This window comes from Zingiber officinale, chromosome 6B (genome assembly GCF_018446385.1).
Source record: "Zingiber officinale cultivar Zhangliang chromosome 6B, Zo_v1.1, whole genome shotgun sequence".
In the NCBI taxonomy this organism is placed as follows: Eukaryota; Viridiplantae; Streptophyta; class Magnoliopsida; order Zingiberales; family Zingiberaceae; genus Zingiber; species Zingiber officinale.
The window spans coordinates 94,321,225-94,332,311 of record NC_055996.1 but is presented as its reverse complement, the minus strand read 5'-3'; the positions used below and the strand labels follow the sequence as shown (position 1 = coordinate 94,332,311).

At 33.1% G+C, this 11,087-nt stretch overlaps 2 protein-coding genes across 2 annotated transcripts; both read left to right on the top strand.

Annotated features, from left to right (window-relative positions):
* Window positions 1–1,691: 1,691 nt before the first annotated feature.
* Window positions 1,692–2,270, top strand: LOC121991254 (uncharacterized protein At2g29880-like). The gene is made up of 2 exons (XM_042545263.1): window positions 1,692–2,018; window positions 2,103–2,270. The coding sequence occupies exons 1-2, from the start codon at window positions 1,692–1,694 to the stop codon at window positions 2,268–2,270; spliced, it is 495 nt and encodes a 164-aa protein (XP_042401197.1).
* Window positions 2,271–3,420: 1,150 nt separating this feature from the next.
* Window positions 3,421–4,378, top strand: LOC121991253. The gene is made up of 3 exons (XM_042545262.1): window positions 3,421–3,489; window positions 3,564–3,789; window positions 4,218–4,378. The coding sequence occupies exons 1-3, from the start codon at window positions 3,421–3,423 to the stop codon at window positions 4,376–4,378; spliced, it is 456 nt and encodes a 151-aa protein (XP_042401196.1).
* Window positions 4,379–11,087: the final 6,709 nt, after the last annotated feature.

Here is an 11,087-nt window from a genome sequence, read left to right as displayed (position 1 = left end):
TATAAAAAATCATGTGGTATTCAAACTTGACTTTTAAAGACTCCATAAAAATTTAAAGGTATCCAAAATTGTAATAGATTTCCAAGGATTCTTAGAAAATTCTTTAGTATATATTTAAATGCCTTAGGTATTACCATAAAAAGTAAAAAATTGTCTTCCATTTTACCTAGAGATTTTGACAGATTTTAATCGCACTAAACTCTCTCAAGACGTCTCGGGTTGTCTCCTCTCACGATAAAAAAAACCTCCTCTCACGACCAAAAAACTCTCCTTCAAAGGTATGATTGTTATTGTTTCGATTGTTCGTCTACAATTTTTCCCTTAATTCATAACGATTGGTACTGTTTCAATTGTTCGTGTATATATCTACAATTTTTCCCATTCCGATTGGTACCATAAACCTATATATTTGTCTACCGTCTCTAACACAATCTCTAACGATTAGTATATACTTTTTTCAACTCTATGGGTCAACGTAAGTAAATATTGAATTATTATACGAATAGTGGAGCAAATTTTTTTATTTTATTTCATTTTTTAATGGGTGTTTGATTTTATTTTTTCTTTTACAAAGCACAATTTGTATATGCAGTACAAAGCACAATTTTTAATAACGATTTGTAGAATTTATTATATTGTATATTCACAATTTGTATACGATTTGTATACACAATTTGTATGAATAGTATACAATTATATGAATAGTGGGTCAACGTAAACACAAATTGATATACGATTCGTATACAAATCAAATTGATAACGATTGTATGAATAGTGGGTCACAATTGTATGAATATTAAATCAAATTCATACTATATTCGTACATTATTCGTAAATTATATGAATAGATATCAATTTGTTTAAATGTTCTGCTCCACTATACACAATTTGTATACGATATATTTTTTTCAACTCTATGGGTCAACATAAGTAAATATTGAATTATTATACGAATAGTGGAGCAAAATTTTTTGTTTGATTTCATTTTTTAATGGGTGTTTGATTTTATTTTTTCTTTTACAAAGCACAATTTGTAATAGTAGAATTTATTATATCTCTAACTATTACTATTATATGAATAGTGGAGCAGAATTTTTTATTTGATTTCATTTTTTTAGTGGGTGTTTGATTTTATTTTTATTTTATGGAGCACAATTTGTGTATAGAAAATTAATCGTAGAAACTTCGTGTAAAATATTTTTCTTTTGTGGTTCATAGGTGGCTATTTTTGCATCATTCTAACTCAAAATCGACTTTGAAATGTTGCTGGTTTTGGATTTATATAATTTGGGAAAAATGGAACAGCTGCTCTATGTTCTGTAATTTCTAATATTCATTTTAGCAAAGAATAAAGGATCAAAGAAAATATCAATTATTTATCAATTTTTATACATGATGACTTGCTTTTATAAACATGTGCAAATATGTAACCGAGAATGTATGAACTTTGAGGCATTAGGGAGAGCATATAAATAACATAGTATTTTATTTTCATTGAAGGAGTCAATGAAAATCTCATATAGTTTAATAGTGAAATTAATAAATTAAGAAGCATTTGATCGTTGAAATTTTCTTTTTCTGTTTAATTGGTTGCATAAGCCAAACTTTTATTATAAAACAGCAAAGAATATTGTTATATATGTGCTCATCCACCATTTTTCTATCTTATGCATGCTAAAGAAGTACTATCAATGGGAGATTCTCAAGCAAAATATAATATATGGACTGCGGAGGAGAGCAATGAATTATTAAGACTTATGGTTGATGCTGCAATGCGAGGATGGCGTGATACGAATGGTGTGTTGAACAAAAGAACAGTGGAAATAAAAATACTTCCCACTCTTAATGCAAAACTTGGGTGTGAAAAGACTTTTGCACAATATCAAAGCCGTTTGAAGTGGTTCAAACAACGATATAACAACTACTGTAAGCTTATGCGCCATAGTTCTGGGTTTGGATGGGATTCTATGACAAAGAAATTCACAGCTAGTGATGAAGTATGGGAGGATTATTTTAAGGTTAGAATAATAAATTGTATATTTACAAACTGTATATTTACAATTAGAATTTGAATTACACTTATGATTTTTGTTCTTTGGCAGTCTCACCCTAAACATGAACATTATCGGACTGATACTTTTGAGGATTATGAAGACTTAAGACTTGTAGTTGGGAATGGAACTGCTACAGGAAAATACGCAATTGGACTTGGAGATGACATTGATGCGAGAACCTTTGAAACAGAAGAAAATGGGGGTCTAACTTATTAGATGATTACGTGTTTGATCACAACAGTGGTGAATTCATACAAAGCAATAGGCAAGAATCTTCATATCAGCCTCTATTTTCTGAGGACCTTGCTTCACCATTACCATCTCAACCTATGAGTTTTGAGGTTCCACAAGCAACTAGAAAACGAGATAGGAGCGAATTTGAAGCAAAATCAAGCACTTCAAAGAATATAGACCCAAATGTTTTAAATAGGCTCTCTTACACCATTGAGAAAGCATCTTCTAAGATTGAATTAGTTGACGTTGCAGATGATAACTGTTGGGATGCTATAAAACAAGTCCCAAACTTGGATAATCGTACTCGTTACAAGGCGCTTGACTGACTCAATACTAGAGCAAAGAAGGTGGCTTTCTTGAAAATGACAATTGAAGAGCGTTTGGAGTGGATAGATTTTAAAATGAGTGAATGAGTAGTTTTTGGGGGCATAAATTAGTAATTAATGTTAGAATTTTTATTTATAGTATTTTGAATTGGTTTCTAATTATTGAACTAGTAGCGAATTATTAGCTCTTGAATGTTTTCTAGTTCTACAAGTTTTGGATTGTTTATTGAACACATCTTTATTTTGGTTATGCATGGTATGTTTTTTTTATGATTTCGTAGATGTTCTTTCATTTTAATTGCTTGGTAATGTCAGACATTTAAATGGCAAATATCAATATGCATGAAGTAGATGAACAAATGGAAGAAGAAGAATTGCAAGAAGAGTTGCATGAAACCATCAAGTCTTTGTTGATGGAAATTTCCAAGACCCTCTATGTGCTATATCAATATATAGCAAACATACAAGACAAATATGTTCATCGTCCCTTAAATAGACAACCAATAAGTACAAGTGGATATAATTATATTCATAAAATATTAAAAGAGAATCCAATAAACTTTCGAGAAATTTATAGAATGTACCCAGACATATTTTTAAAATTATGCAAGATCCTTAGAGAAAGAACCTCCTTACAAGATACAAGACACATCTGCGTCGAAGAAATGCTTGCCATGTTTTTACTTGTTGTTGGTCATAATACTCGGTATTGCTTGATTCGTAAAACATTTGGCTGATCACATTACAATACTAGCCAAAACTTCAACAAGGTGTTGAAAGCATTGAAGAGCATTGCAGTAGATATGATGGTCAAACCTGGATCTGCAATGCCAGAAAAAATAAGAGAGAGCACAAGATTTTACCCTTACTTTAAAGTAAGTATGAAATTCTTTTATTATTATTATTATTATTAGTGATGGCGATGATGGTTATGTTATTGTTGTTGTAGGATTGCATTGGAGCTATTGATGGCACTCACATTCCAGCTATGGTGTCTGGGCAAGATATTAACAGTTATCGTAACCGTCATGGAGAAATTTCTCAAAATGTTTTAGCAGCTTGTAACCTTGATTTAGAATTTATATATGTACTTAGTGGGTGGGAGGGGTCTGCCCATGATTCACTTGTGTTGACAGATGCTTTATCAAGAAATAATGGGCTTAAAGTGCCCGGAGGTATTTTTTTGTTCTATATGTTTCTTAACTATTTATATTTTTATAATTTTAAAGAATATATATGTTACTCATTGGTTATTTGATACTACATATATATGGTTTGACAGGTAAATATTTTTTAGTGGATGGCGGGTATCTAAATCGACGTCAATTCTTGACTCATTTTCGAGGTGTACGTTATCATCTTCAAGAATTCACTGGTCAGGGTCGTCACCCTGAAAATGCAAAAGAGTTGTTCAATCTTCGTCATGCTTCTTTGAGGAATGCTATTGAGAGGATATTTGGTATATTTAAATCGCGGTTCAAAATATTCAAAACAGCTCCGCCATTTCCATATACAACACAAGCAGAGCTTATATTGGCTTGTGCCGGATTGCACAATTTTCTTCGCAGGGAGTGTCATTCTGATGAATTTTCAATCGAACTAGATAATGAAGTCCCATCATCTTCATCAGAACAAGTTTATGAAGATGACAACTTTAATCAATTATTTTCTCAAGAACAACAACGAGCAAATGCTAACTCATGGAGAGAGAGTATAGCCAATCAAATGTGGAGTGATATTGATCATGTTGTCAATAACAATTAGGTTTTTTCCATACAAGACTATCTTGGTATGTATTATTAAAAACTATTGATTAATGAATTATATACGTTGAATTGACTTGAAGAATTTAAATTTGATTTGAATAAATTGAATAGTGATTTATTCATCATTTTTTTAAAATTAAAGTTAATTTGATTTTAAGCTAAGAAGAATTCACTTATACAAATAAATAATAAAAAGTTGAAGATGTTATCGTTCATTTACTAGTTAAAAGAAATAAATAAAAAAAATGACATAATTATACAAGTTACAAAATCCATGAAAATCCAGAACTCTATGAAAAATATTATGAATGTCTATAAAAATCTTGCAAAAAAAGTCAATAAGAGTCTATGAAATTCTGTTTATAAAAGTCTGTGGAATTCTATTAAAGTCAATAGAAATCTATCAACTCTATAAAAATCTATTATTTTAAAAACTCATTAAAAGTCATTAGAAGTCTAGAATGAATACACCCCCCTTAGTCTATGCATGTCTAGGAAGATATGACTTCGACCTGATGCATTTGGCTAAGTGGAACTGACCGAAGCTACCCTTTATGGATCCTAACTAGTTAGACCAAGGTTTTGTACTAACTTCAGTGGATAGGACTATTTGGAAAACCTCGAAGGCATGGTTACTTTAATGATGTCCAAGTGACTCACCATAGCCTAGAAGTTTATCCAAAGAATGCCTATTTGTTGAGCCCAAAGCTAAACCTGAACCTAACACAAAGTTAAAACTAACCCTATAACTAAACCTAATTCATCTCACAAAAATTATAGGATCCCCTAACTGAAAAATTTAGATTGGGTGAGATGACTAAGGACAAAATTAAAGTTAAAATTTAAATTTAAATTAAAGTTAAAATTAAAATTAAAATTAAAATGTTTTAAAAACTTATTTAAAATGTTTTAAAAACTTATTTTAAAATATTTTAAAAACTTATTTAAAATGTTTTAAAAACTTATATAAAAATATTTTAAAAACTTATTTAAAAATATTTTAAAAAATTATTTAAAAATCTTTTAAAAAACTTAATTAAAATGTTTTAAAAACTTATTTAAAATGTTTTAAAAACTTATTTAAAAATCTTTTAAAAAACTTATTTAAAATGTTTTAAAAACTTATTTAAAAATGTTTTAAAAACTTATTTAAAATGTTTTAAAAACTTATTTAAAAATCTTTTAAAAACTTATTTAAAAAACTTATTTAAAAATGTTTTAAAAACTTATTTAAAAAAGTTTTAAAAACTTATCTTTCAAAAACTTATTTAAAAATCTTTTAAAAACTTATTTAAAAATTTTTTAAAAACTTAATTAAAATGTTTTTAAAACATATTTAAAATGTTTTAAAAACTTATCTTTTAAAAACTTATTTAAAAATCATTTCATAAATTATTTAAAAATCATTTCAAAAATTTTAAAAATCATTTCAAAAATATTTTAAAAATCATTTTAAAAATCATTTTAAAATCCTTTTAAAAATATTTTAACAATCATTTTAAAAATCCTTTTAAAAATCATTTAAAAAATATTTTAAAAATAATTTTAAAAATCCTTTTAAAAATTTTTAAAAAAACATTTTAAAATCATTTTAAAAATCTTTTAACAATCATTTTAAAAATCATATTAAAAAACCTTTTAAAAAAACTTTTAACAATCATTTTAAAAATCCTTTTAAAAAATACTTTTAAAAAAAATTTAAAAAATCATTTTAAATCCTTTTAAAATCAATTGAAAGTTATTTTAAAAATCATTTCAAAAATTACTTTAAAAATCATTTCGAAAATTATTTAAAAATCTTTTTGAAAATTATTTAAAAATCATTTTGAAAATTATTTTAAAAAAGTTTTAAAAATTATTTGAAAATCATTTGAAATTATTTGAAATCATTTTAACTCTATAATTAATTTTAAAATCATAAATACTATTGAATTCTATATCATTTCAATAATCTTATTTAATTCCTTTAGGTTCAAATCATAATTAATTTTTAAAGGCTAATTAATTTCAATCAAAGTATTAATTTTTAATATATTCATCAAAATTCTAAATATTATTCAAAATTTAGAAGCTTTTCAAAATCATAATTAACTTTTTAGAAGCTTTCCAAAATTTAACTTAATATTATTCAAAAAGCTTTTCGAAATTAATATCTTTTAAAATGTTTTAAGAATTTAACGAAATATTTTTCAATAAAGCCTTTCGAATCTAACTAAATTTTTTCAAAAGTCTTTTCAAAATTTACCAAAGTATCACTTCAAAATTTAAGCTAAATCTTAAAAAGTTTTTTAGCTAAGGTCATTTATCTCTCACTCTCTTATTTACTCCTTTTATTTTGATATATGACAAAGGGGGAGAGTATAAGGAAATTCAAATAAAAAATTTTAAGAAAAAGGAAAAGTTTTTATTAAGGGGGAGCTTTTGTAAGCTTCTATTTAGGGGATGCTTTATATGTGCTTATTTTTCTGTGTGTTGAATCTATGCTTTTGCTAAATTCATACTTGTGCTATCATTGTCTTTTCTTTTTACTTAACTTTGAATTTTAGTTGTCATAATCAAAAAGGGGGAGATTGTTGGTGCGGGAAGCATCCGACGATCGAACCTAAATTTTGATAATGGAAAAAGGATTCAAAGTTAAGATTACTTGTTTTTTAACATGCTTGAATGAGGTTTCAGGAAAGTCCTAACTGTAGTTAGGCAGGTGGAAAATCCTAAAGGGTAGTAACCTTAGGTTCTAGGGGGTGGAAACCCTGGGTGGAGGAAAACCCTAGGGCGCGGTAACCCTAGGTCCTAGGGGGTGGTAACCCTAGGTGAAGGAAAACCCTAGGGCACGGTAACCCTAGGTCCTAGGGTGTGGTAACCCTAGGTAGAGAAAACCCCTAGGGGGCGGTAACTCTAGGCAGAAAGTCCAGTCGGTCTAGAAGACCAGACTGACATCAGGTAACTCTCCTGAGTGGAGTAGGTGAGAGCACATTCTCTATAGAGGGAACATTAGGCGTCGGGTTGACCTAGGATTTCCGGTCAAAAATCTGAAGTCAGACCCGGACAGTCCGATGGCTGTCAATTACTTGATTTATCATATTTATATCTGTTCTAACTTTCTCTTGTAGGGTATGTTGTTGTTTTGGGAGTAACGTGTCTTGCAGGTAAGAAAGGAACAAGCTAAGTCTCGGATGAACAATGTCCGAGGCGCCTCCATGGAGCTTGGAGGCGCCTCGGGTGCAAAGCGGGAGCTGGCTGCGAAGCAGTGCTGGAGGCGCCTCAGATGAAGCTGGAAGCGCCTTGGACCAAGGCTTGAAGGCGCCTTGAAGAGGCTTGGAGGCGCCTTAAAGCAGATAAGTGCAACCAATTCTGTGCTGATCCACGCGTGCAACTCGGGCAGCCTGGAGGTGCCTCGGACGTGCTTGGAGGCGCCTTCTGCAGTGTATAAAAGGGGTTGTCGAGGCAGCACTCAGAAAAATCAATCCTCTAGAGCTCTTTCTCCTGTGTGCTGCTAACAAGACGATCCGGCTGAGCTACGGCAAGACCCCGACAACTTGAAGCTTCAAGATAGTGATTTTCATCGTCGGTATAATTTGTATTCCAGCTTTAATATTGTATTTCAAAGTTGTACTCTCGTTTACGATATTATAGTTGTTGCCCATAGAAAGCGAGCAACGATCGCGGGCCTTGGAGTAGGAGTCGCCACAGGCTCCGAACCAAGTAAATCTGTGTCTTTGTGTGTTGTTCTTTTTATTTCCGCTGCTTTAACAGTCGAGTTTTACAAATCGAACGAAATAGCCACGAGCGCTATTCACCCCCCCCCCTCTAGCGCTTCTCGATCCAACATAGTCTTCCCTTCAAGTCCAATCGAAGGAGGTATAGTCGACTGACTGGACCCAAGTCTTATTCTCGCTCGCCCGCTCAACCTTTTCGCAGAGCTGTTTGGTGATTTGCTCTTCTCTTTTTTCCTTAAGGATTTAGCAATTTTTCAAAAACTACTTGTTCGCAACCGATTCCTTTAGGTGAGGTTACCGAGGGCATGTGGAGATGTTCATGGTCAGAGGATTGCCACCTCTATCACAAATGCCCGTTTATGGGTTAGTGCCACGTGGCTCTTTTTTTCATTTTTCGAAACGACTTCTGACGCATGCTATTCTGTATGACTTAATGACATAGCTTTTTGCAGATCAACGGTGCGCTAAAGCGCATGTCGTTTCAATCAAGTGGTAGCCATTAAACTAGTCTTTATAAAAAACCTAAGTGCTCAATACTTTTAGTACTGCACACTTCATCTTCTTTGATTTCTTCTCCAGCAAACCTTCCTCCCAATCTCTTCTTCCCTTGTGCCTTAAGTGATCTAGTAAGTTGTTCGCCTCCCGTTAACTCTTCTTATGGCTCAAAAATCATTCACCCCTTAGTATATCTTTACCTGTTCCACCTTCGATGATTCTGATAGGGCTTACATCCAATTTAGGTATGAAATTCCTAAAGGTTATACCATTGTCCTTTAGGATGTGCCGTCCATGAACAAGGTCGTTCCTACTCTTCTTGAGGACATGTCGTCCTCGAACAATGGCTAGAAATCTCACTTCTTCTTTATGAAAATGATTAATCCGACTACTTGGCATACCGAGTGACAATCCTCCTTTCCTCCTCTCCCTGACCCTAGAGAGTTTAAGCAAGATCTCCTCTATATTTCTTACCTTCCCCAGCTAAGCCACCAATGTTTTTGAATTCATAAGTGGCTACACGAAGGCTTTTTATATTTGTTCGGTTTAAGTCCCATCCGAAAGAAGCTATCCAGCTCTTTTGATAAGTTTTAGTAATTTTAATCCTTACATTATTGTCAACTAAGGTGTTTTCTGATTTGCACAGTGGATTCTATTTTGAAATCCATGATCGATAAAGAAATCAAACTAACCAGGGAAAAACTTTGCGCTAAGGAGCAAGAACTGTTAACCGAACGAGGTCTTCCCCCGATCGCCCCATCCTGGGAGACTTCCGAAAGTTAGGCAGCCTAATCCATCGTGCCTACCGCTTTTGGGGAGCTGCCTCCTGATCCACTCCTAGTATTGGAGGATCTTCCTTCAAACAAAGACGCCATCCCCTAGAAAAAAGATGCATGTGGCACAAACTTACCCAATCCAACACAAGAGGCTCTTTCTTGATTTGGCAATTTCCTAGAGCCAACTTTCTTTGCATCTCCCCATGCAAATACCACTACTATCCCCGCGAATTGGACTCATCAATCACTGGTTACCTTCACTCTGCCCTCTGCCCAAGATGTGGTTGTTTCGACAACCTTCTCTTCAACTACTCTCCCGATACTTAACAGATGCTTGGGCGGATGCAGGAAATCAGCTCAGCAAGCTTGCTCCTAAGGATTTGGCAGACGAGTATTCCTACGAGCAAACCAAAGTAATGTGATCTACTTTATTATTTTTCACTCATATGGAATACTCACATTGATGTCTATCTTTCAGCGCTCGACGATAAGTATGAGTGTGGTCCAACAACTGTACGCCCTAGCTTAAGAAAATGACTTAGTAAAGCAGCAAGCTTCTGAGGCAGCTGCCATGCATGCTTTGGGATGACTAAAGGAACTAAAAGCTCAACTTCAAGAGACTCAACAGCTGGCGAAAGCTGAACTTGAGAAAACAGCCAAACTAAGGACCACCTTGAATGCCTCTAAAGTTCAACTTCAATTAGAAACAAGCCTCCATACAGAAATGAAGACTAAGTTGGATGAGAAGACTGTAGAAATTTCCCAACTATTTGCTCAACTACAAGAATTAAAGGCTACCCACGTCACCAAGCTGGCAGCCAAAGAGTCTGAACTAACAACTCAATGTGCTGAGCAAGATTCCCTGCGCTCGGATCTAACAACTACTCAAACAAGATTAATAGTTGTCTAGATGGAGTTGGCTACCTATCAGATTGGGGAGGATGAGCGCTTTGAGGTAAGAAAAAAGATCTCTTTGGGACATGTAAATTCAATGCACCTATTGCTCACTCTATCACCGGAGCACCTCTCATTAGAGCGAAGGGTACAATGGAACAACTAAAAGAATGTGGACACTTGACTTTCGATCCCCCCACCAACTTTTTGGACCTCAAAAGGATAACTGATAGTGGTCCTCCTTACCTACTTCCCAATTTCTTGTAATTTATGTTGTTTTTTCTGCATTGTTTTCAGTTACTGAACTAGATGCATGTATCCATCATAAATACGACTTAATTATCTCTCAAATGCCTTTACCTTGAATTTTAATTATTCAATAATTTATCTATATTCTAAAGATAACATAAGTCCAGCTAGGCAAAAACCCGGACAGAACGAAATAAGAATTTAATCAAGGAAACACCCATCCTCTTAGGCTTCCTCTGGAGTAAAATTCGTCTGATCCTTAAAGCCGAATGGGAGTATTACCTATTAAGAATGAAACCTGGTCGATACTTTACTCAAACTCTCGAATTGGTACGGCACAATTCTGGCCAGGTTGCTCTACTCATTTTCCTTTCGGACGAGTCGTAAAAACTCACACGAGCTTATAGACAGCTAGGATTTAAAAAAATGTTACACAAAAAACTAGGTTTACCATGATAAGAGCACCAAAACTTCGAGAGGATTACCTATCGAATCAGTTATGATAGCAGGCTTCTGATTAGTGCCACGTGTGTGCTCATCATTACGAGTATATGCCTTTTCCTATACCTATCGCTTT